This window comes from Carcharodon carcharias, chromosome 23, assembly GCF_017639515.1.
Source record: "Carcharodon carcharias isolate sCarCar2 chromosome 23, sCarCar2.pri, whole genome shotgun sequence".
Lineage (NCBI taxonomy): Eukaryota > Metazoa > Chordata > Chondrichthyes > Lamniformes > Lamnidae > Carcharodon > Carcharodon carcharias.
Window position 1 is genome coordinate 28,282,757 of NC_054489.1, and position 26,878 is coordinate 28,309,634.

The following is a 26,878-nucleotide window of genomic DNA, read 5'->3' on the forward strand; positions in this document are numbered from 1 at the left end:
GGGTGGGGGGACGACGACCTCGCTTTAAGACGCGCGGGGGTGGGGGGGGAACGGTCTCGCTTTAAGACGCACGGGCGCGCGGAGGGACGGCCTCGCTTTAAGACGCACGGAGTTGGTGCTGATGCCGGGTTTGGGTGAGTAGCGTTGTGTTATGTTGGGTCGGGTCGGGTCTGTGAGCCCCAGGCCGCACCCGAGAGTGTTGGGGCGGTGGTGCTGTGACTCTGGGCCCAGCTGGCGATGGGAGTCGGCCGTCGGCCGTCGGCTGGCGCTTTGCCCCGGCCATGACTGGCATTCGGAGCCCGAGGCCTGAGGCCTGACCTGGCTTTGCCGGCCCTTGGGTTTGGGTTTGGGATGTGGAGCCGGGGCCGCAGGGAGCGGCCTGGCCTGTCGTCCTGCCCTGTCCTGGGCTGGGAGGCCTGAGCCACCTGCCGGGGAAAGGTCTTGTCAGTCTGTCCACCCGGCCTCCCATCAGGGACACGGGAGATCCCATTGATTCCTCTGTAGATTATCCCCAGTAAACCCAAAGCTCCCCACATTTCTATATTAAAAGCCGCTGCTTATTTGCAGGTTTATTACTTCAGAAACACGCAGGCTTTAAAGTGTTTTCCTTTTATAATAACTCAGAAGGCAGAGTCTCTTACTTGGGAAGTGCGGTAATCCGATGTGTCACACATACCTTATATGAAGAATGTTATAATGGAAGATCACATGTTCTTAGCAGAGTAACACGGGCTACTTTAGCAGTCAGTAGTGAGTAGCTTAGAGTTAGAGTCTGTAATGTAGGGACAGGGTTTGAGTTACAAGCACTCAAGTATAGCTGTTGAGTTCCTTTGTAAATAAACAGAACGTGTTCTACATAAGAACTGTCTGCTGATCTACTCTGTCTAGGGTACCAGCTCGGCCATCCCGAAACAAGCGTGCAACCCAGGTCCATTAGTCCAACTAAACGAGGTGACCAGGATCGAACAGGAAGCTTGCTTTCCAGCATCCAAAGCCTCCCTCTTTACCAGTCAGGATTGACTGGACTTCATATGGTGGTCACAGGTTGATTGTGTAACTATGGGCAGTCCCTGTCATCACCTTCCTCAGAACTGAAATTGGCACTAGACCTGATGGTCTTTCATTTGTAGAAAAAAGAAAGGCCCAGAGATGTATTGTTCTGTTACCAAAACTTGAGTTAGGGATCATTTTCAGACCACAGTGAAAGGAAATCCCGCATATGTAGTGCCAGGCAATATTTTGGTGCGGTGCTGTACTGTATTAACTAGAAAAGTGCTGCCTGCTTTTTTTATTTATTCACGGGATGTGGGCAAGGTCAGAATTTATTGCCAATCCCTATACGATTGAGTGAGTTGCGAAAATAAAAACAAAGTGCTGGAACGACTCAGCAGGTCTGACAGCATCTGCGGGGAAACAGGGTTAATGTGTTGAGCGCAATTATGACTCCTCTTCAGAACTGATGGGAAAGCGTTCTGAAGAAGAGTCTTATCGGACTCGAAACGTCAACTCTGTTTCTCTCTACGGAATGCTGCCTGGCCTGTGGAGTCTTTCCAACGTTGTTCTGCTTATGTTTCAGATCTGCAGTATTTTGCTTTTATTTTACATTTTATAGGGTAGTTAAGAGTCAACCATGCTACTTGGAGTCACCAGGTAAATAAGGCAGATTTTTTTTGCTAAAGGACATTAGTTAATCAGATGGATGTTTACAGCAACCCAATGGTTTCATGACCACCATTTTACTGATACTAGATTTATTTAATTAATTGAATTTAAATTCCCTAGCTTCCATCATGGGATTTGAACTCATGTCTCCAGCTCATAGTCCAGACCTATGGATTAATAGCCTATAACTGCTATGCTACTGTATGTACCCCTATGGTCATATGCAGTAGGCTGCTAAAGCTAAATAATATTGATGCTGGAAATTTAAAATAAAAACATTAAATGCCAGTAAGAGAGAGAAAAATTCTATTTAATTCAATGCACTTTATTGTCCTTAAGGAAATTTGCTGTGGGTAGAATTTCTGATGCATAACCAACGAGAAAGAAAAAGAGAATTACACGGCAATATACCAATCCGTGTCACAAAAGTGCAGCAGCAAAATCACAGCTAAAAAGAATACAAAAGAGAAAGAGAGTCTTGGGTCTTCGTGCTCCCTCCCCAGCACAGGTACATATGATAACTAGGTCTAATTTGATGATATGACTGTGTCCTCTAGATTGTTTTCTGGACCAGGAATCGATGGTACATTGAGAGGAACGGTGATGAAACAAATATGGAGTTTTAGGAAGCTCTCCGATCCTGGGTAGTCACAGTCCATCAGCAGAAACTCGGCCATCCTTAATATTCTGCTATCTCTCCATACCAAAAAATCTCCAGTCCAAGAAAAGCATCTGCTTTGTGCTGACCCAATCCACTGCTGTGCAAAGGTATTCCAGCCCAAAATCCCCTTGCTGAGTGGCAATGGCTCCAACTCTCTTCTCCTAGGCTGCGCACTCCTGGGTCTGGTGCTTGCCAAGAGCTGTTCCAGGAAAAGCGGCATTAAGGAGATGACCAAAACACTCAGCACCCCCGAGTTGCAGTTGTTGCAGTCAAGCCAAACCGGTCACTCTAACAGGACTGGCCACTGCACCATGGCATCATCTCCTGATCTGTAGGGAACCCTCTTTCAAACTACTCCATCTTGCTGGTCACAGAAGAATTTCAAGTTCTTTGGTGCTTAGGCCATTAGATTATTTTTGGCTCAACATTTAGCTGGGCACAATGTAGCAACAGATGCTTTTGGTCATCTCATGGTTCACCCTTGTGAATGGAAGGTGCATCTTGAAGCAGTTAAGGACGTTTTTCTAGCTGAATGTTTTATTGGTAACTATTAATTTTGCAGAAGTAATAATCATTTCAGACATTGTGGCAGTAAATAGAGGCAGGATTTCACTGCTCTAATAAGAGACTTCCTCTCGAGTTGAGAGATCAATTATTGCATCCAAATCTGAATCTATTCCAGTTGATTCCCAAGTTATTGAAAAATAAAGGCTGCTTGTTCAGAATATCTCATTTCACTGGTGGAGACCTGGATAAATTATAGGCTAATAGAAGTAGGAACACAAAATGAAAGATCTTTGTGAAGTTCTTCTGTCATCTTGATCTCAGATTTGTGTTGCAACTGTTCATGTAGCACTACCAAGGGATCACATGTTGGCATCCAGTTTCAAGCAAGCTATTGGGAAATAGTGCCAAGTTGGGCCCTTGCTAGTTCCCAATTAAGTTCATAAAATAATTCACCTACTGCTTGAATCTTCTTTGTACGAACGAGTTTGTCTTTTTCACATGGTAGCCCTGATTTTCTCAGTGGCATGTGCCATTGTCGTGAGGACCCTGAATGGTACAACAAAAGGAAATTATGGAGTAAGTCACTTAGCTCTCTGTATTTTCCTGGGACTTCTGTGTTGATCCACTGTTACCCATCATAGGAAAAAAGAGGGAAGTGAATTTTCATGGCTTCACCCCTCTCTATTTAAAAACATCAGCATTGGTGATTTTACAGGATCATTGCTAGTGTCTTCATGTTCCTGGTACTTTTCTTACAAATAATGGCATTGATGGCCTGACAGTGGTGTGATTTACTGCTCATTGATAATTTTCTCTACTAAAAATTACTTGCATGATTTAGAAACAGTGGCATCTACATATTTAAATTTGAACACTCTAAAATATGACCTGAAGAGAAATAAGCTGAGGCATTCTGTTTGGTGGATGTAGCACTTTGAAAGCCCTTGACTTTCCATAAAAGACCATTTTAATCTTTACATTGCTGTTTTATTTAATATGTTTATCAAATTGCTCCAAAAAATGGCCACAGTGCTTCCAAATTTGTCATCATGTTGGCTTTGCTTTATTCTAATCAATAATTCAGGAAGATATGAAGGTGGCTCTGCTCAGTGAAATCTATAATGGTCAATGGGCTATATTTATGATATAATGTTGCTGATCTCACCATTGTAGAGAACTGTGGGCCAATAATGTATTTTTGTTGATAATTCTGGTTTGCAGAATTGGTGAATTGCGAGCCCTTATACAGTTGTTAATTTGACATTCTGGTAGGATTACTCTTCAGACTCGTATGTTTTTAAAAAAAAATACCAGTTCTCCCTTTCAGTTGGGCTCGGCAATAGTCCCATTATTTTATGCAGAACGGAAATATTTCTTGCACTGTATAAATGTTTGCAGAGCCTAAAGTTATATTGTATTTCTTTCATTATTTACGAAGGCTTATTAGTCGCCTGTGGTGCAAAGACTTGAGGTAAACCAGTGACTAAGCTCTAGGTGGCAAAGTGGTGGTTCAGTGCATCTACTGGCTACTTTGCCTTAGGGAAGAAGCTCAGTGTGCAGGGTAAAGGACCTTTCACCTGTCCCACTGCAGTTTCCTGGAAATCTATTAATCAGGTTCCAGTTGACAGCATAGAATCGTATTATAGCATAGAAGGAGGCCACTTGGACCATGGAATCTGTGTTGGCTCTTTCAAAAGAGTGACCAGTTAATCCTAGTGGATTTTTCTCCCCCAGGTGTTTATCCAGTTCCCTTTTGAAGGCTACGATTGAATTTGTATCCACCACACTATCAGGCAGTGTATATCAAATTCTAATCAATTATTGCATTAAAAAAAAAATCTGTATTTTGCTTCTGGGTCTTATGGAAGGTGTGATATGTCATGTGGGGCAATTCCACCAAATATTGTGATCTAGATTTAACTGCAGCAAACTGTGCCTTTGACAGGTCAAACTTAACACTAAGTGTTATAGTAACAATTGATGACCTTTCTACTCTCTGCCCAGGTTTGCACTATTTTGATATACCCCAATGTTATTTGGAGGGTGAGAAGAAGAAGAAAGAGCAGGTTCTTCGCTCTTTGATGCTGTAACCCATCTGGAGGGCTACAGATATATAGTGATGGTGGGTCTGTTATTGAAGAGCTGGCTACTTTCATTTTAGCTTCAGGCAAAAAGCAGGTGATGTCTTGGCATAAATCCTGGAGCTTCATACAACACAAAGTTAATGATTGCAGTGCTGCCTACCTGTGATATCACCATAATCTTTACATGTATGTGCACAGGTCATGATTTCCCCAGAGTTCATCCAGCCAGGCTACACTGCCATATCATTCAAAGAATGAAAACACTATCAAGTAGGTAGTGTATCCTTTCAGGCTTCCATTTCTTCTTCCAACATCCACCCAATGACTGAGGCAGGTCTGTACAATTCCCATATGCTGTTCCTTAAATTGCTGCCTTAATTGGAGTTGAGTTTTCTGGACCTCTGAGAACAGTCGCCCAGTTTACGTTGTATTTGCTATAAAAAAATGAAGGTTTAATGCAGTGGAAATTGTTATTCTCTAGAGTTTGTCAGCATAAGAACTAGTCCTAGAGGGTGTGAAGAGAGACAGAATTGAGGAAAATAAAAGCAAAATACTGCAGATGCTGGAAATCTGAAACAAAACCAGAAAATGCTGGAAAAATCCAGCAGATCTAGCAGCATCTGTGGAGAGAGAAACAGACTTAACGATTCAAGTCCGTATGACCCTTCTTCAGAGCTGAGGAAGTTCCCTTGTGTGCTGGGGAGATTTGATCAGTAACATTACCTTCCAGTAGGGGTCAGTAGTCTGCAGCTTCCTTGTTTCACGATGAGCATAGCTTAGTTTATACCAATGCCTAAACCTTCTCATTTTTCAGAGTGAATTAAACTCAGTTCGTTATAAACTACTTTCAATTATTAAGCAGCTGACCTATTTTACTTTTCTTGAATGTAAAATACAGCAGTTGTAAGTTGTGTGATCATCCTAAAATATGTATTCATTGTTAAGGGAGTCACTGTGTCAGCAAACCCACCCAATGCTATACTAAGCTGCTTTCCTGCAATTGGTAAATATTCAGTGACATTCTTTGAGATCAAAGAGCCTTTGAAGCTTTTCTTTTGGAAGGTGGTAGAAAAGTTGAAGGGAAACAACCTGCAATTTGAAGTAAAGTAACTTTTTTTGAATGTTTTGTTCACAAATCCTGATTTTTGTTGCAGGTTTGTAGGAATTGAGTGTGGAGGAGCTGCACCAACAGAGACACAGTTCAAATGATACCCAGTGTTCATGACTACATCTCTTCTGTTGAAATCCTCCCATTCTGAGTTGTATCTTTGTTGTTATTGTCCAGGCACCTTCATTGTTTTACAATAGAAACATACAAAGGTTTCATTCTTCCTTTATCCAATGATGGTAGTATCCAAAACTGTGGTACAGTATTCTCCTTGTGGATGCCCTCAATATTGCAATATATCCAGCTAGAACATCTGAAATAGTTTGGTTTGTTGGGAAAAGTGAACTGCTCAACCAACAAGTTGGGTGGAAATTTGCAAGATGACCCCATCCCACCTGTTGGGCTGATAACCAACTGTAGTCCTCCTTGCAATAATGTAGTAATACATGATTGATAAATATTATTGAACAGCACATGATAGTGTCTATGTGGTTTTAGTTTTTGCCATTTTTTCTTTCCTCCTTTCCTTTTCTCTCTTACTGGAGTGTATTATATGATGGGTGTTAGAAACCCTCCCATACCTTGCACAAATGACCAGTTTTCATACATCAGCATAAGCTGAGAATATTGGCAGACTGTTTAACTATGGACCATTACAATCAGCTTTGTCATCCAGTGTTGACACACGTGCACTTGGTAGTGGAGACATTAGATAATTGCAAGTTGTAACTTGGTCTCTTTGTTTGCTCCCATTTAGGTCAAATGCATTGGGGTTAATTACACTGTAACTGAAATTGCCTAACTCAACAGCTCTGGAATTGAATCTGTCACCTACTAGTCTATAGAAACTAGTTATAGCCTAGATGGTGTGATTGTTTACTGAATCATTGGGAGAGCTGTTGTGAGAAATGTTACTTGGGAACAATATTCAGTTTTGATTGATATAGTATTGGACTGCTTAAAGTAATACGTGGGTTATTCTGCACAGTTGCTAATCTTTTCTAAATTGAAAGTTTACTGACTTGAGGAATCTGAGACAGAATATTTACCTAATCTAAAGAAATACATTCATCAGCAGTTAGTAGGATTAACAGTATTGGTAACTCTGCCATGGTATAGACTGAACTATGTTGTTGGTCATATCTTCTACATTCCAAGTTCTAAGCTGGCAGATTACAGGATTACAACTACGGTTTTTAAAGGTGTTCCTCAGTGACCTGAATAGGGTTTCAGAAGGTGATTGAATTTGAAAGTTTTAGCTTTGCTTTTGACCTTGATCAAATGATAATTGTTGGGTGTGGAAAAGCATCCATATCGAGTTTGATGTTGATTCAAGGCACCTTGACACTGATATTTGATTTGGTGATACTGTATCTGTCATTAGGGATGGGCTAGAAGAGAAAAAAAATCCCCAATGCTCCCATGACAGATAAAATCACTTAGGTTTGTTTTCCTCCTGCATTCTCCATTTTGCAAATAACCAACATTTGCACAGGACCCTCATGTGAAATTATGTTCTACAAATTAAAACTGACTGTGGATTTTGGGTCATACATATTTAAGCTCAGACAATGATATCTTGCACCTTCTTCCTTTTATAACCTGCAGGTATTGTCTCACTGGCTTGACGACTCTGCAGTTGCCCAGAAAATTGTTTTACCAAATATAAAATATCAATTTCCAGCACCATGCGGGTAAGTTTGAGCATTGAAATATTTGTTTCGATTCCATAACAGTTGTAAATACAACCTTTTGTGAACAAGGAGGCTTCTTTCTTTCCTTTAAAATTGAGGTATTTTCACTGTTAGCCTGAATTAGTTTTATATTTTAAGATACTTTTGCCTAGCTCTCCATTCCCAAAATATGCTTTACAAAATGCTGGATTGGAGTGAGTAGTGGAATCAGTTTTCACATCGAATATTCTGCAGTTGATTATTTAGCTTGATTTCCCTTAGTTAGGCTATTTTAATATTAACTTGGAAAACTGAGGGTGGTAGTAGTTTTGGCTGGGGAGGGGGCTGGGTGTGGGGGAGCTGTTTCACCATAGTTGGCTGGTTGGGAAACCCACGGGATCAAGTGGAATGCTGATATATATACACACACATATATACCCTGCCCAAAATACTTGTTGACTTAAGTGGAAAGTAAAATTGCCTGGAGTGTAAAACCAACATTGCACCAAACCTGTCAGTTTCCTGACTGGACTAGGTTAAGATTGATCCATATGGGCAGGGTGTAATACCAGCATACCATCTGGCAAGTTAGGTCACAGTTGCCCCCTAGGTGGCAGTTACAATTTTTGTGGCCCTTACCAATTACAACACAAGATTGAATTTGAAAGCATTAAGTTAGTACTGTAGTCCATGAAACTAGAATGCAGGTACAGCAAGTAACTAGGAAAGCTAATAGAATGATATCATTTATTGTGAGGAGAATTGAATGCAAAAGTAGGGAGGTTTTGCTTCATTTGCACAGAGCACTGGTGAGACCACATCTGGAGTACTGAGTACAGTATTGTTCTCCTTATTTAAGAAAGGATGTAAATGCATTAGAAGCAGTTCAAAGAAGGTTTACCAGACTAATACCTGAAATAGGCAGGTTGTCTTATGAGGAAAGGTTGGACGGGCTAGGCTTATATCCACTGGAGTTTAGAAGAGTAAGAGGCAACTTGATTTAAACTTTTAAGATCCCCAGGGGTCTTAGCAGGATGAATGTGGAGAGGATATTTCTTTTTATGGGATAATCTAGAACTAGGGGTCATTGTTTAAAAATTAAGGGGTCGCTTAATTAAGACAGAGATGAGAAGAAATTTTTTCTGAGGGTTGTTCGTCTTTGGAACTCTCCTCAAAAGACAGTGGAAGCAGAACCGTTGAATATTTTTAAGGCAGAGCTAGATAGATTCTTGATGAGCAAGGGGTGAAACATTATCAGGGATAGATGGGAATGTGGAGTTGAGGTTAAAATCAGTTGATTTTATTGAATGGTGGAGCAGGCTCGAGTGGCCTACTCCTCAAATTAGTATGTTTGTATGATTTAAATGTTAGATTGTCAGAGATTTCTAACTGTATGTATACTGTATTGCAATTGATAGTGGAGAGGAATTTTAAGGCCCTGTTTTTTTTTGTTGGAGGTAGTTTGGATGGAATTTTATGACACCTCCTGCCGTTGGGATTTTCTGGTCCCACCAAAGTCGAATTTTAAACGACTCGCCGTATTTTCCGACCCTGCCATGAAGGATCTGTAAAATTCCGCCTTATATCTGCATACTTTCCCCCGTGTAGAGACTTTAAATGTTGCCGATGTGTAATTAAAATACCTAATGTTGAACCATGCTCTTTTCAATTCAGAATTGTTTGGAGTCTATTGAGCCCAGCTTTGAAATTTGGAGTAAGATGCTTAACAATTAGGAAGGAAAATAGAGACAAAAGTAGAACTGCACCGTCAAACAAGCCTGCGTATTGAATTCAAGGAATTGCTCCCGGTCTGTATTTGCTGCCTCTAGTGTGCAAGCAAAACTGATTTTTTTTCTGAATTTTTGCTCTCTTAATGCATTCTGGACAAATGTTTCCAAAATTCATAAAATAAACTTGCATACATATAGCACATTATTACATCTGCAGGAAGTCCCAAATGCTTTACAAATGGTGGACTATCTTTTGAAGTATAGTCACGAAATGTTTCTTGCCTTTTTGGTGGTCTGCACCACTTGTTCCTGGTAGTTAAGCTGCTGTTTTGTTCGGCCAAGCCCCATGCTCTTCAAATGTAAACTGAAAAATACTTTTGAGATGTTTTGACAATGTGCAAGTATTGCCTTGTAAGGTTGCTTTTGTTTGAGTTTTGTTTGCAAGTCACAAGCATGTAGTTTCTCTAATTTTTAATGCACAGATAGATTAATTGATCTGTTGCCACACTGCTGGAATGCATCAGCACCACAATCAGTAACTTGTGGAACCTTCCTTTGTGTTGCCTCCTTGTAGTCACAGCAACTTTATATGTGTTTTGATTTCAGATGGACATGGAAGAGGGAAAGGGAGGAACAGGCCTCCGCCAGTATTATCTATCAAAAATTGAAGAACTACAGGTGATATATATACCATGGCAGAATCAAAATGTCTGGGAAGTTTTATGGGAAAAACAGCTCTAAAATTAATTACCTTATAAAACATAGAAACAATGAAAATAGCTAACCTGGATCAGGAGTAAATAACTTTTTGTTTGAAATAATTGAGGTGCCAATTTTGCAATAGTCTGACCCATTACAATAATTTAATCTGCCCCCTGACAATGACCTCTAATTTGTAAGAGGGATGTTCCTAACCTTGGGGTTTAGGGGTGGGGAGGACAATGGGCAACTGTAGTGAAAAATATCTTACATCAGTTAATAAAATAAATACAAATTGCATGATTGTACAAGCAATTATATATCTCAGATTTCCAGAATTAGTTGCCAGTCAGACTATGAAATTGCTTTCTAAAATTTACCAATTAACTTGCTATTAGCATTTATGCTGCCATTTACCTTTCAACACTGCAGCCTGTTTGTTTTATTATTATTGAGAATTGGTGAAACCTTTTCTTGGTTAAAAAGACAGAGTGCATTAGGAATCATTTCTGTAATAATGAAAACTCTGTCTAGATTTAACAATGTTCTTTTAGTAGCAGCATAACTGAACGCTCAAATTCACAAACAACGAGGTGCCCCCTCCTTGTTCTCTTCTGACTTTTGTTTGTTAGCATCTTGCCTTTCTGAATTGATACCATTCCAAATGAATAATACTGTGCTTGAAAGTCATCAGTTCTAACGTTTTCTTTCTTAAAGCTTATTGTTAATGATAAGAGTCAGAATCTCCGGCGCCTACAGGCTCAAAGAAATGAACTCAATGCCAAAGGTAATTAAAAATGCTTATGTATGGTGTTGCTGTATCTCATTTGAGTTGCGATTGTGCTCCATCTCTTACCTGTGATGTGTGAACTCTCAATTATTTGTCTGTTAGTGCTGCAAAGGGATTGAAAATGAATTTCCAGCAAATGGTAAAGATCTGTCCATTATCTACCATTAATTGTGGTTCCAGTAGCCATTGTAACAGAATTTGATTCACACCAGGGACACCTAGGTGTTGATAAAAGGTGGATGCAGATGTAACCCGTATGGCATCACTCATCCGTTGGCTTCTGTCCAATGAATTTCGATGCCCTACCCTATCCAACCACCAGTTCCCTTCTACAATGTACGTAGTCCTGTTGTAACAAAGGATTGCATGTGGGGCTATGAGTTTAGATGCGACTGGTTAATTTTAGTATTTATCTTGGATTTAGTTTCAGTTCAGTAACTTCTATTTTATCTGGAATACACTAATTCTGTAGTAAACAACCAACAAGGTTAATATTGGAGTCTGTTATCTGTTCTACAGTTATTCAGCAAAGCTTAATAGAAATTTAATCTAAAGACTGAACTCAATTTGTTTGGAAATTATCCTGAAAATTCTCTTCCTAGTGGCTCAGATGATGAAAAATTATGAGAGCTAACTGACCTCATGATGAGATTTATTTTATCTGTTTTTATTCTGTGAAAAGTATTTTTTGGTTGATCTATGAGGTGGTATCAATCTATGACTTAACCTTGTATAATACTGAAACTTGCATGAATGTAATTATAAATGTTTCTTACAGTGCGCATGCTGCGGGAAGAACTACAGCTATTACAGGAACAGGGGTCTTATGTAGGAGAGGTGGTTAGAGCTATGGACAAGAAGAAGGTGCTTGTCAAGGTAATTTTTCAGTTTCTTATGGCTGTCGAAGGATACACACTGAATGCAGAACTTGGTCTAATCTGCAAAGATCTGATGACTTGAATGCTGCAAATATTTATTTTTTCACTAATGGAATAAATTTTATAGTGCTTCTGGTGAATATTCTCGTTCAGAAACTGACTTCTATAATTATATTTGATACAAAGGGCTTGTGATTAACTTGAAAACTCTCAATACCTTTTAGTCTAGTGTATGATGTTTCTAATGTTCAACATAGAGATTTAAACTAAAAATTCAAAAATAAATAATTGCATTGACTTTTGACACTTTCGCTGCTCTCATTAAAGTTATTATTTCAAGATCTCAGCTGCCCTATTAGCATGTGCGTGGATTTAATATGTTCAGCCTGAGCTATGACTCTGAGTTTAGTTTAGATTGTACAGTTTGAATGTGTGCAGTCTCCCTCAGGAGAAACCTGCGGAGAAAGCAACAGAGTTAATGTTTTGAGGCTGGAAGACGACTTCAGGGCTCCACAGATGCTGCCAGACCTGCTGAGTTTTTCCAGCCTTTTCGGTTTTTCAGATTTCCAGCATCTGCAGTATTTTGCTTTTAATTGAATTTTGAAACCTCTTTTATTGACAACAAAGCTAATGGCATTTACCTGCAAAATTGTAATTTGTGTGAATTCGCATCTGTTGTATGATTTTTTTCCCCCCTGTATTTGAATACCTAACCCTGACTTTGTGTCATTTCTGTCTGAATCTGTATAGATTAATTCAGGTAGTAATTTCCTATTTAGTGTTGCTTGCCCTCAGACCCCAAAATTAAAACCTGTGTAATTCCAGGAATATCTGGCATGAATCTATATGTGCAATAGTGGCCAACTATTGATGACAGCCCAAGATTGCCTGTAGTTTCTACAACAAAAGCTTTGAACTATACGAATGGCTTTTGTTGAACAGCTTTCCTACCAAGATTGTTCATATCCCATTTACGTCTGTGCCCTATCCTTGCTGGCCACACTGGCTACTGTTTCTGCAGTATTGTCTGATGGAAGTGAGTCTTCACATGACGTTTCATACAGAGCAGCTTCCTGTACTCTGTATTTTCTTTTTCAATACACATTGTGGTGAAGCGTGAGTGTGTTGATTAGTGGAACATAATGTCCTTGGCACTGATGCGGAAGATGAGATTCCACACTTAACCGATCCTTCAGGCAGTTAGAATTATGGTAGTGGATTACAGGGCTGTTGTTTAATCAACTATTTAAGCTTTAACATAGTAGGAATAGGGTAGGAATTCATTGTGGGAATTTTTTTCTGTGCTGATTTACAGCCTGCTTGCTCACCTTGCCTCAACTAATGCAACATGTACAATCTTGCCATTCCTCTTTAACTTTTTTTTTCAGTTGCTTCTTACAGTATGTGGGGCATGTAATTGAATGGAATTATTAAAGATTGATTTCCGTATTAATAATTGATGAGTGTTTTAAATAGTATGCCAGCTCTAAGTGGCACCGCTTGTTGGAGTCGCAATGTGCTGCTTCATGGAGTGCAAGGTTACTGGCTTGCACTTGAGACATTTTCCCCCCTCGCGCCCCCTCCCAATAATCACTTATTGACCTCCACTGCAAGGTGCTATAATCCCGTAGAGTGGTTCATTTATTCCATCCCACTGTCCAGTGACAATTTGCATTTCTATAGCCCATTTAACATAAATATGTCCAGAAGCAGAGGTGTAACAGACCATTAAGCTCTGAAGGAAGAAGAGTGAAGGGTAGTGAACCAAATCGTGGTTAAAGAGGTAAGTTTTGTGGAAACTTTTGAAGTGACAGCCAAGTGGAGAAGTGTAGGAAAATATCCAAAATGGGGCTATATGAGACGGATTGTGCCAGCTGAAAAAATGGAGGGGAGGTGTGCAAAGGCCATAAGATTGAGAAGAGTAGAAGGCATCCACTGGCATAAAGAGCAGCAAGAGGGATGAGATTATAGAAGGAATTGTAGTCCAGTTTATTGAGTTTGCTGCAGAGGAGAATGTAAAGATTGACTGACTAGGACAAGGGTGAAAGAAAGCAGGACTTGATAGGATGCAGGTGACACTGTTTTAGAAATGTAGTTTTCTTGAGATGGAATTTAGGAGACTTTCCAATACTCCAATTGACAATTTGAGTCTGGAGGTGTTGATAACGTGGATAAGTATGTCAGCTGAAGGAGGGGATGCACTAGTGTGGAGGTGAAAAGAAGTAGCATTGACAATCTTGGATATGAGGATTTAAGTTCAGCTCAGGGCACTGAAGTTGAAAACTACAGAGTTCAGACTGAATGAGAGGATGGAATCTCAAGTGGTGGGATGGGGTGGAACTATTTTGGTAGAAGCTGAAGAAATTGGCTTTCATCTTGCAGAGCTTACATTGGGCAAAGTTTTTGTTTGTCCTCAACTTAAGGTCTGTACCTCCCAGCAACTAGTTATGGGGCCGGATTGGTGGAGGGCTTGGGAGAAGAAACTTGGACTTTGGGGTATATAGGTTGGAAAGTGTGAAGAAATCCAATTCTGTGGTAATTGGAACAATGAGGGGCAAGTCAGTTATACTTGATTTGGTGTGCAAATGAATAAGACATTAATAAGAATGCCCGTGGTGAGGCACAGTGCAGTGCCATGGTGTGAATGGCCTTCTCTTCCCTCCTACCTGCCGAGTTTCAAAATTTTAGCTGAGCCATTGTGTGGAGATAGAAGACAGGAGGTTCTTTACAGGGTAAAGGAGACTTGGCTGCACCGCTGTCGGGGTGAGGGAGATTTGGCTGCACCGCTCCCGGGGTGAAGGAGATTTGGCTGCACTGCTCCCAGTGTGAAGGAGATTTGGCTGCACCGCTCCCGGGGTGGGGGGAGATTTGGCTGCACCGCTCCCGGGGTGGGGGGAGATTTGGCTGCACCGCTCCCGGGGTGGGGGGAGATTTGGCTGCACCGCTCCCGGGGTGGGGGGAGATTTGGCTGCACCGCTCCCGGGGTGGGGGGAGATTTGGCTGCACCGCTCCCGGGGTGGGGGGAGATTTGGCTGCACCGCTCCCGGGGTGGGGGGAGATTTGGCTGCACCGCTCCCGGGGTGGGGGGAGATTTGGCTGCACCGCTCCCGGGGTGGGGGGAGATTTGGCTGCACCGCTCCCGGGGTGGGGGGAGATTTGGCTGCACCGCTCCCGGGGTGGGGGGAGATTTGGCTGCACCGCTCCCGGGGTGGGGGGAGATTTGGCTGCACCGCTCCCGGGGTGGGGGGAGATTTGGCTGCACCGCTCCCGGGGTGGGGGGAGATTTGGCTGCACCCTTGCGCTTTGAGGTCATTCGTGGTAGGATTGATAAATTCTTGCAAGCTTGGAGAGGTTCTTGAAAAAATTCAGGAGTTTATTTTTCATGTATTACATAAGTGGTTATTTGATCTTTTCAAATCTTATTTGTATTAAAATGAAAGGACTGTTAGCTATTTTTCTTTATATAAATATACCGACCAAATCTTGTATGTTTTTCTTTTGTAGGTTCACCCAGAGGGAAAATTTGTTGTGGATGTTGACAAGAACATTGACATTAATGATGTGAGTATGGTATTGCAACTGCTGAATTTGAGTGTACAACTTACTCTTCAGTACTCACCAATTGTATCAAATTAAAAGTATTTGAATGTGATATCATTGATTTAAAATGTTAACCCCCGTGGTCAATACAGAATTAATAAGTCCCACCTCAAGATGCATATGCTGTGTGTTTAAAAATTGATTATTTTTAATTCTGTATAACCCATAGGAAGTCATATTTAGAATTTTTTAGGTACCCTACCTTCTACATTGTAGGGGGTTCAAAGACCAGAAGCCCTAGATTATGGAGACTTAAAAACTTTAAATTCATTGGGGAAAGGAATGAGGGACACATTTTGGCTTTTAAATAATGCTGAAAGGAATAAATAATGTAGGTTAAGGCAGTTGTTTAAAAATTTATTCATTCACGGGATGTGGGCATTGCTGGTTAGGCCAGCATTTATTGCCCATCCCTAATTGCCCTTGAGAAGGTGGTGTTGAGCTGCCTTCTTGTACTGCTGAAGTCCATACGATACAGGAACACCTACAGTGCTGTTAGGAAGGGAGTTCAACATTGATTTCACCGGAGACCATGAATTTTAAATTAGTATGCTTTAAATGAGGCTAAGAATCCAATTACCATCAAGTAGAACACCAGCAAAAATGGTAAATAACATATATTCAGCTAAATAAATATCTGTTCTGAAAACTCAATTCAAGATGAGTTTGCCATACCACGGTTATATTGTATTCCTGTGTGCTCCCACAATTTTCTCAAATTCAAATTGTGTAAAAATACCAATATGTAAACCAGTGCATCATTTTTTAAAAAAAGAGAATAGACACATTTCTAACCTTCTGCTTTAGGCTCACTGGCTGCGAAATAGAGAGTTTTCCATTGAATGCAGCTGTCAGAGTTGAATCGTGCAAATTGAGTTTCGCTGGAATACTCTCAGGAGTTGGGAGATGCTTTTATAAAACAAATTTTTGTGTGTAAATGTAGTTGGTGATTGAATGTTTTTGAGTAGATCTACATCCAAGATGAAGAACTCTCTGTGGAGAGAGTGCCTGTGATTTTTTAAATTAAGTTCTGAAACTGGATTTAAATCTATTTTGAAAGCCTGGCATTCATTGGGTGATAGGAATTCAGTATATTTGCCTAAATGTGGTTTGCTGCTAAAATTATACTGTATTAAATCTTTATTGAAATGTTATCTTTATTGCGATGTTTCTGGTCATCAAAGTGAATGTTATCCATTCCGGGATGTAACCAAACCTCTATGCAGCTCATCCTGAATGAACCCCTACCACATTATGATTTTCCATTCCCACTCAACATCACCTTCCAAACCTGTGACCTCTACTACATAGAAGGACAAAGGTACCAGATGCATAGGAATGTCACCACCTGCAAGTTCCTCTCCAAGTCACTCGAGTGCTATATCACTGTGCCTTCACTGTTGCTGGGTCAAAATTCTGAAATTCTCTCCCTAGCAGCACTGGTTATACCACATAGACTACAGCAGTTCAGAAAGGGGGCTCACCACCACCTCCTCAAGGACAATTGGGAATGAACAATAAATACTGGCCCTGCCAGTACTACCCACATCCCATGACCCAATATATAAAAAAAAAAGCCTTAGCTGATCTTGCCAAATAGCTACATTATTTTCTTTGGTAATGGAGTATGCACGAGGGAGATTCAAGTTTGAGGCTAGCTGTCTGCAATTAATTTTCTGTAACCATTTAATGTAAACAGGTTGATCACTAATTGATATTTCCCCTCAGATTTTCTTTATCTCTTGATTTTGGAAACTTGCTGGTTGCTGATAATGTTTGGCTTATTTACAGGGATCAGCTGTGTTTTGTGTTAGTTGTTGCCTATAACTTGGGTATTTTATACATTTAAAGGTGACTCCTAATTGCCGTGTAGCTTTGAGAAATGACAGCTATACTCTACACAAAATCCTACCCAACAAAGTGGACCCTCTGGTATCTCTAATGATGGTCGAGAAGGTTCCAGATTCTACCTATGAAATGATTGGTGGCTTGGACAAACAGATCAAGGAAATTAAGGAAGTTATTGAACTGCCTGTGAAGCATCCTGAACTATTTGAAGCTCTCGGCATTGCGCAACCAAAGGCAAGTGCACCTTTCTCTTTTTTTTGCCACCTCCTATTTGCTTCCTGTTCCCAGTTGAGATTAACCAACAATCTGCTGATCATTCTTTAACATTTGTTGAAGATTTAACACAGAACCTTTGCTTGAAAACCAAGAAAGTGCTTTTATATGTGTAGTTAAGGAAGATGTACCTTAATCTTTCTAGGTCAAAATTATTTTTTTCAAATGCTAAGGCCTCGTCGTTTTATCTTCCAACTGGCTAAAGATTAATTTGCAGTCAACAGCCTACGAACTTGCCAATGCCTCAGCAATTTATTCTTATAGGTGTGAAATCAGTGCCCTAATTTTCATAAGTATAAATTTTTTTGATTTAGACTTCACTTAAGTTGAACCAGTCATTGAGTTGTTTTCTTTCTTCGGCACTTGCTTGGTTTAAAGCATTATGGTGGTATTCGAGAAAAGAAGCTGGGTCACTGGGGTCTCATTGTAGAGTACGTAGCAATGAAATGGCATTGATGGCGTAAACCCAGAATACCACTTTGTATTAAGTCATGAAAGTGTTTAAATTAGTGAGAAATAGTTTTACAATTAATTTAAGAACTATCGGTATGGCAAATATTTGAAACACTCTGTTAAGTTATATAGTAGAGGAAAAAGTTTTAAGTGCATTCAAAATGAAGCTAGTAGAGGGGTGATCCTCAGTGGACTGAGACCTTTTCTCATCTTTGACTTTTCTTGCATTCCTTATATTTTGCTCTCTTGTATATACCTGTTCTGTCCTTCTCAAAAAAAACCCAAACTGGTTTCAACCAAATTTAATGAATACCTGTAACATTTTTAAACAAACCTATTCTATTAACGACATTTGGTTGTATTTAAATGGGGCCACTTTTAGCATTTCGTTGTTTTAAATTGAATATAACATATCTTATTAAGTATTTGGTACTTTGTTGTAGTGAACCTCTGTTTCAATAAGCTGGTGGTAAAATGTTTGTTTCCTGCTTTATTTTTCTTTCTTACTTGCCAGCATCGCTGTTTCGATGTTTGGATTTGCTTTTCCTAGTGAATGTTAAGGTGAAGTGTCTGGTGCAGATGGGGTTTGCTCATGGATTCTGCCATTGTAGAGAGGCAGTGTTTAACGTCACTGGCTGCCAGCTGTAATCCTGCTCATTTGTATCATACTCCCCTAAGAATGTATTGAGCAAAAATGTGTGTTTCAGCCAGGCAGCAGGGAATTTAAATGCTACATAATGAAGTTTCACTCCCACGTGCAATTTTTGGTAATGTTTTTGCAATTGCACAAAGCTCCAAATAGTTCGGAAGATAATTCCAGCTCCAGACTCCAGGTGTACAGCTGCAAGGGAGCTTGGATTTGGTAGCACCATTCCTATAATAGTGGATTATTTGAAAGCATTTTATTTAATGTCTAACAAATTGCACAGCTCCTGTACAGTCCAAGTCAGGCTGACTAGAATTCTATTGAAAATATAATGAGCTATCCATACTTAATGTGTGGATTGGGGGAGATTGCATGATTTAATTTCTGGTGCTATTTTTAAAATTTGTTATCCAATTAAGTTTAAAAACCCTTGTGTTGTGACTTGTAGCTCTGGATTTCCAGCACTCTGCACCAATGTTTGTTTACTGCCTTTGAGTGAAAAGTGTTATTATCTGCTCCTTTTTCAATGAGGAGTAATCCTTTCCAGAAGGAGAAACTTTGATATAGAAAAAATTGCAGTACAAGAATATAGAAATTAATATCTTCATTTCATACTTAAAATCTTTCAGAAGTGGTTTCTGTCAGAAAGGTTTTCTGATTTTGATAAATTACAAGTTGACAATTTTGTCAGTTTTCTGGTTAAAAATCAGTAATATCTGAAAGGTTAACAGTTATAAATTTATTGGTGAACTGAACATCAGTATAAGTGAATACCCTTTAACTTCCTCTCAGAGGTACTTGATATTTTGAGTAGTGAACTTTAGTGCCTTGAAACAAAATATTCACTCAAAATGCTCAGTCCTGTGCGATTCTCTCCACTTTCATCTCTGCCCCTTCCAGATTGTAGAATTTCAATTTTCAAATGTGTTACTTTAACTGATTTCTAATCTGTAATTGGTTACTAAGAAGCAGTTTGGATTGTTATTTCAGGGAAAAAAACAGCCGGCCTGAAAGGTGCTGGCTGACAACTGATCTGTATAACATCCAAGTACTTGGTGTACAAGCCCACTATGTGCCTGATGTTTATGGAAATGTTCAGTTATTGCTGTACAGTCATGTGTAGCTTTTCACCGTTTTTATTCAAAAAGTTTGAAAATAAATATAAGCTGGAATGAATCTCCAAAATAGAGCATGTTGAAAATCTTACGTTGTGACTAGCTATCCTTTGGCCACTAGGTCACATCAAGACAGGAGTTCTTGAAGATTAAAACATTATCATCAAGCTTCTTTTATTTACATATTTTACAACGTGTCATGTTTATTAGAGCTGAATAAATTGCTTTGAATGAGGACAGGGAGCCAAAAGCTAGTTGCGTTTGAAAGCTGTTTTCCAGAAGCAACACTCCTTGCAAAATGTGCTACAAAATAGGCTCTTGCCAGGCCAGAAATTTTGTTTTCAAGGCTAGGTTACAGGAATGCTATAGTAAAGGAAGCCTTGAAACTCTTGTGTTTTGCCCATTTCTTCTATTCGACTATAAATGATTTGGTTTCTTGGCCTGTTGCTGTGTTTTCTTGGTGCATTGCAGCACGCCGTCATTTCCTGTGGAATAAGGTTTATTTATAGGGCTTTAACAATACTTTGTTGTTAAGCAAATGGATTGTTTATTTCAATTTTGTAAGGTTTATCCTGAATCTGCTAGAATTTTGCACATCTTCAGATCTAATTTCTCTGACAAAAGAATGCATGTTCTGTGACCGATCTGCCGAAGGCTAAGAACGTCAAATGTTTGTGCTTTTTGAATCAACCGTGAGGAATAAGGGGCAACAATTCTGTTTCCTTCATTTAAAAAAAAATTGCTGTGGGGATGTTGTTAGCCTCTTGACATTGGGAGAAGATTGGGAGCACAGAGGAGTTGAAGTTTTAGTGTGGAGGATCCTTGTCTCATCACTCAATGCACTGCATATTGATGTTCTGTTTATTGCTGGAGCTCTTTAATCTTGATAGTTGCAACAGATCAGCAATAACTTGCATTTGTGAGCTGTTCACAAGTTAATCAGCTGAAACTCCTTGAGATATTTTAAAGGCACTATGCAAGTACAAGTTATTATTCCTTGTCAGAAAGGGTCTGCATTTTAGACATTTTGGTAAATTATAAATTGACAAATTTCAGTTTTCTAGTTTAAAAAAAAAAATCAGTAATAACGAAGGTTAACAGCTTTAAATTTATTGTAAATTAATTGAACATCAGTAAAAATAAATATCCTTTAATCTTTCACTTTCTGTGCATGAATGGTGCTGGTTAATATTTAAGCTTTCAAAGTTCAGGGCAGCTCTGTTCTATCTTCCACATTGTGCTTGAGGTGAATGTGTTCTATGGTGCTGGTGACCATGGCAATAAGCTTTAGTTTGTGCTGCTTTGAGTAGACGATGTTGGTGGAGGGTTACTTTTAGTTGGCCATACACCTTTTTCAAAAAAAATTTAGTTTCTCATTAACAATAGGTTCTAGAAAATTTTATGTAGCGAAAATGTTCTTGTTACACCTTTTCAGACAGAGCCAAATCCTCTGTGTGACTGAGTTAAACTTTGTCGATTCCTTGGTTTTAAACTACAATTGCAACTGGCAAAGAATCTGTTGTAAAGTCTGTTTCCACAAAGTTTTAACAGTAGACATTAGATCTCATCTGTATATTTAATACATTTTAGGGTGTGCTGCTGTATGGACCTCCAGGCACTGGGAAGACACTGCTAGCAAGAGCTGTGGCCCACCACACTGACTGCACTTTCATCCGCGTATCTGGCTCTGAACTTGTACAGAAATTCATTGGCGAGGGTATGTGTTTGAGGGCTTGTTTAATCCTTCTTCTGATGGATGGCATCTCTGACAATGTGGCCTTCCTCAGATGATGCCAGCCTAGATAAAATGCACAAGTCATGGAGTTGGATTGAACCCAGAACCCTCTGACTCATGAGTGTTTCGAACCTAGGCTAAGCAAATGTCTTGTGTACATTATATAAGTGACGGAATTTATTCACCATTTTTGTTTCTTCTCCCCCCTGCACTCTTTCAGCTGGTTGGCTGTGTTTTATATAGAGTTAATTATTGGTGCCTGGGTATTGTTCTAAGCGCATTGGCTATCTAGATTCAGTTGGCTGTTTTTCATGTGAGTCATGACAGTGCCTGACCCTGTCCTCATATTCAACATTCACATGAGCAGTTTCCAGCATACCCATTGGTTAGGAATCCAGGCTGGCCTGTTACAAACCACCCCCCTTTAGGCCAGAGTATCAAGGCTTTTGTAACCTCAGAAGGTCTGGCTGAGATCAGTTCACTCACCACAGATCTGAGAAAATAGCTGATCTTTGTGATTACATGTATATGACTTTTGGGGGTGAGATATAGGCTGTAATTTTTTTCAGTTCTCTTTCATGTCTGCTTAAGCAAAGATCCAAGGTACAATTCCATGGGTGTCAGCAGCCATTCACTATGTCCAGGTGCTTGTTTTTCATGTGGCTGCCCAGACATTAGGTCATGATATGTTATTCAACAAAGTAAGGATGACTAAATAGCAAGAAAGAATGTCAAAGTCAAGCTTGATTTCTTCACCTGATGTTCAAACACCAATACTTTCAGTGGATTTTACTGGATATTAATCATGAGTAAGAATCCTGACTTTTTGACCCCTGCATCCTGAGCATGGGAGACACTGGGGCCATTGCAGTAGGGTAGCACTGCTTTGGCTGAGATCTCCTAATCTAATGGTTTTGTATAGGTGACTCTGCAAATATCAACACACTCCTGAGGATCCCTCACAAATATTGGCATACCTCCAGGGATCAGTGTGTCAACTGTCCAAAGGAACTGGTTCTATTATTGCAGAAAGTGTACTGGCATTCAGCAATAGAAATTACATGCTGGTAAAAAGAATATGATCTCGAACTCCTTGGGGTTTTATAACTGTTCGACAGTCCTTTGAGTTATTTCTGTTAAAATTTGGTACTATGCTGGTCTGAGGTCCCCAGTGCAACTAGATTGTTGCAGTTACCTACTGAACCATTTGGAAAGTTACCATCTTTAATCTGATCAAAAGGATCAGTTGACAGACATCTCAGTCTTGAAATAAGGTCACGACTTTGAAGCTGCTTTTAATTTAGAATAGATCTGGATTGGGTGGGATGGCTTGATTCATTCTCCTCTTTCCCAAATCATGAAAATTGGGCCAGATAACCTGTGTATTTAACAGAAAACAACATCACTGAACAGGTGACAATTTCTACATAACTAGCCCAGGTTTAGCAGGCACTAATTTGTAGGTTGTGTATACGTATACATTTTTAATAAACATTGGCCAACTATGGGCGTACAAAACTTGTAATTCGGATTGATATGCTTGAACATTTGAAATCTTCTGTTTTCTAAAACCACCTTACTTTTGTAGGTGCCCGTATGGTGCGTGAGCTGTTTGTGATGGCTCGAGAGCATGCCCCGTCTATTATCTTCATGGATGAAATTGACTCTATTGGTTCCTCGCGATTGGAGGGCGGTTCTGGTGGTGACAGCGAAGTGCAGCGCACAATGTTGGAACTTCTCAACCAGCTTGATGGGTTTGAGGCCACTAAGAATATTAAGGTACAGTTTAATCTTGTCAAGTGTTGTCTTTATTTACATGAACTAACACGATGTGCACAAAACATCGTCGTTCAACTGCAGGCAGGGAAGACAGGAAGAGAAAAGACTATTTGAAACCTTTTCATGTAGGTGAGCTTCTCTTTTTCCATGTCCCAATACTGCTGGGAAAAAATAATTAAATGTCAAGAATTTATTCATTGGAAACTGTCTTCTGTGCAACGGGCCATGGCTGCTTATGTGGAGAAGTAAGTCCCTTTGTGCATGCATTCGTGGCTGAGCCAAACTGGCAATTGTCTTGGCAATGAGTGAAGTGTCTCTCATTGATTGATTGAATAAATAGAGAGCTAGAGGAATAAATATGTGGTTGGTGTGAGGCCAGAAAGAAATGAAAATAACCTGTGTGCGTCCTGAACAAAATTCTAAATTATATTGGCTCTGCACACCATTGATTCCAGCTATTTTCATGTTTGGCACAGGTAATTATGGCAACTAACAGAATTGACATCCTGGATCCTGCTTTGCTGCGACCAGGACGAATTGACAGAAAAATTGAATTCCCTCCTCCAAATGAAGAGGTGAGTTCGGAATTGTATCATGCAAGTGGATGACCACAATGATATTTCTTTATATTTCAGGATGAAATTTAAACTTTGCCTTGTACCATCAGTGTTTAGTCATAAAATAACATTGTTTGGAAAGATATCTGCTTTTTATGTTTGCCAATAATTCAACATTTGTTTGTAAATGGAAACTCTGCATCTGTTTTGGCCCTGTTTTATTAATTAGTTGCAGATGATATCCTGTGACTCTACTTTTTTTATGTTTTGTGTTGAGGCATAGAGTGTGGCACAGTGACTGCCACCAAAGTAAAACAGTAAATTCCCTGGCCATCTTTATGAACCATATCTGATAATAGGAGCTCTGTGCCTATTCAAGTATGTTTGATATAGTTTCCTTATTGCTTAGAACTATTTAATTAAAAGGGTGTTGCTGTTAAACATGAGTTTCCAAAGCAGTTTTTTTTTTTTTGCTGCTGCAGCATTAGTTATGAGTTGGCCACGGCACTTTGATTCACAGTGACTTGTGAAATTCCATGTGGCCAGTTACTAATTTTGTTCTTCTTAAAAGCCAAGTGTTCCCAGACTTTGTTTTGAGTGATGCAAATCCAATAGACTGCCTCTCGTAAAAGCAAATCCATTGATCATCAACACATTTTAATAGCGTGCACAAACTTGAACTGCTTTGCTTAGTGAGAATGGTGTTTTTGCTTCCTCATCCTTCCCTTTCCTTAGGCTCGTCTTGACATTCTGAAGATTCATTCTCGCAAGATGAACTTAACTCGTGGTATCAATCTGCGCAAGATTGCTGAGCTGATGCCAGGGGCATCAGGAGCTGAGGTTAAGGTGAGAGAGTGGCCCAGGCATAATTCTGCTGTGTGCGTGATTGGAAATTGTACTACTGCCAACCCCATGACTTTTTCTTCTCAAATCTGGCTGTGTTGATGAAATCTTGCATGTCATACACAGCAATAGTCTTTCCCAACACTTGAATCTACTCCAACCAAGTAGTAAAGCAAGAAAGCATATTGAGCCAAATTGTTCAAAACAAAATTGCAAGCTCTTTTTAATTGTAAAGTTCTTCACTAAGTTAAACTTTGTTTTATTGTGAAAAATTAATTGCCTTGTGTAACTTGCTGCCCATTTGTTAATTTGTCACTTGGTACATCTGACTGGATGGTAGATCAGCAAAACCTCTCAGTTAGAACGATTCTGTAGTTTATTAAAGTTTTCTAATACAACATGGATTAGTACATACAACAAAAACAAAAGTTGCTGGAAAAACTCAGCAGGTCTGACAGCATCTGTGGAGAGAAAGACAGTTAACGTTTTGAGTCCAGATGACTCTTCTGCCAGTTTTTGAGGTATGCTTTTATTCTGCAGGGAGTGTGCACAGAAGCTGGCATGTATGCCTTAAGAGAAAGAAGAGTTCATGTCACACAAGAAGATTTTGAAATGGCAGTGGCCAAGGTAAGATACTGTAAACATTGTATGAATCTTACCTGATTGAAAATCCTATAATTTTCCATGACCAAAAGCAATAATACATTGCAAATTGTTTCTCATATAAAATCCACAAGCTTTATCACAAAACTGTTTAATCTGAAACTACTCCTTACGGCAAAGCACTCTGTGCACCAGAACTGCTCCTGGTAATGAAATTTCTTACCCCTCCTCGTTCGAGCAATGTTGTCTTTAATGTCTCTTCACTGTGCGTGTCCTATTTGTTGCACTTCAAAGTGCTTTAAGATTACTCATGCATGAGTACATCTTAAAGGGACCGCTGCTTGTGTGTGGCGTTAGTTTCCTGCATGGCACATTTTCAATTGTTGTGCATTGTTGCATTCAAGTGATCACTTTAAATAGATGATCCTCTCACCAGTGATTCCCAACCAGAATAGCCCTACTATTCACTCTATCAAAACCTTAAAATAATTTTAAAGATGATTATTAAATCATCTTAACCTTCCCTGTTGAAAAATAATCCTAATGTCTAGTCCGACCTCATAACTATTATCATCCTGATGAATCAATATGCGTGGCTTTAGATGATTATAATGGTACATCTAAAACTACTCTAGCCAAGGTCGAACCAGTGTTTTGTGCAAGTGCTTTTTTAACTTCTTTATTGTTGTACTCTCATAGCCCTATTTATAAAACCCAAGAAGTTTGCCTTTTTATATGGCTATATTTGCCTACATTTTCAGGGAATTTGAGCCTCTAGTCTCTTTTATCAACACTTTCCAGTGTCTTTCCATTGTATATAGTTCCTCCTTTATGTGCCTAAAATGTTTTCTCCCATTTTCCTACATTAAATTGCAGTTTCTCCTTGTCTGCCCTCCCCAAGTCTTTTACAGTTCTTCTGTCTCTCTTTTTCTCTCTCCCTCTCACACTGATAGATATGAATTAAACTGGCTCCAGCACTGTTCATGTGATGCATGTTTTCAGCCCTTCAGTCTGAGCAACAAACTCGTTTCCTGTCTTTCAAACAAATTCCTCCCATGTGTTATGTTTTTAGGGAATAAGGGAGTTTTTTTTCCTCCTTTTTAAATTTTCATTCTAATTTCCACTGTATAAGTGCCAGAAACAAAAGCTGTCCAGAATGTTTCTGTGCCTGGTGTTTTGCTGGAATGCTGAAGCATGGATCTGACCTAATGGGTAGGAGAGAGGAGGACTTTGATTAGTGACTTGTGGCAGGCTTTCCCATGCCTTGGTGGCCACTGCTTGATCAGTGAAATTGACTATGACTGCAGTTGTCATGTATATTATTTTCAATAATAACACAACTGTTCAAGTCTGTTTTTAGAACCCATTAGTATCTATGAGGATTAATTTAATAAAGGTTGCTTTGTTGGTCACTTAGGCTCTGCTGTTCTTTGTGTTGATCAATCCTGTTTACCAGCAAATCTTTTTCCTTGCAGGTTATGCAAAAGGACAGTGAAAAGAACATGAGCATCAAGAAGCTTTGGAAGTAAATGCATGTAGTGAAGTTGTAAGAAGGCTATTGGGAGATTTTACTGTTTGAAAATATCTAATCATTGTAAGCTTTCCTGTCTTTAATAAATGTTCATGAAACACAA

The 26,878-nt window shown here is 39.5% G+C and overlaps 1 protein-coding gene across 3 annotated transcripts; it reads left to right on the top strand.

Annotated features, from left to right (window-relative positions):
• psmc5 (proteasome 26S subunit, ATPase 5) lies at nucleotides 1–26,878 on the top strand. Of its 3 annotated transcripts, XM_041173421.1 has the most exons (14): nucleotides 79–134; nucleotides 2,002–2,170; nucleotides 7,631–7,716; nucleotides 10,032–10,103; nucleotides 10,842–10,911; nucleotides 11,693–11,790; nucleotides 15,297–15,353; nucleotides 17,244–17,474; nucleotides 21,318–21,444; nucleotides 23,051–23,241; nucleotides 23,718–23,816; nucleotides 24,534–24,644; nucleotides 25,182–25,268; nucleotides 26,720–26,878. In XM_041173421.1, exons 3-14 carry the CDS (start codon nucleotides 7,711–7,713, stop codon nucleotides 26,771–26,773), a joined length of 1,203 nt encoding a protein of 400 aa, XP_041029355.1. In that variant the 5' UTR covers nucleotides 79–134; nucleotides 2,002–2,170; nucleotides 7,631–7,710; the 3' UTR covers nucleotides 26,774–26,878. The 3 variants fall into 3 exon arrangements, with proteins under 3 accessions (XP_041029354.1, XP_041029355.1, XP_041029356.1); XM_041173420.1 differs by lacking the exon at nucleotides 2,002–2,170 and having other exon boundaries at nucleotides 1–134; XM_041173422.1 differs by lacking the exons at nucleotides 79–134; nucleotides 2,002–2,170 and adding an exon at nucleotides 4,934–4,952.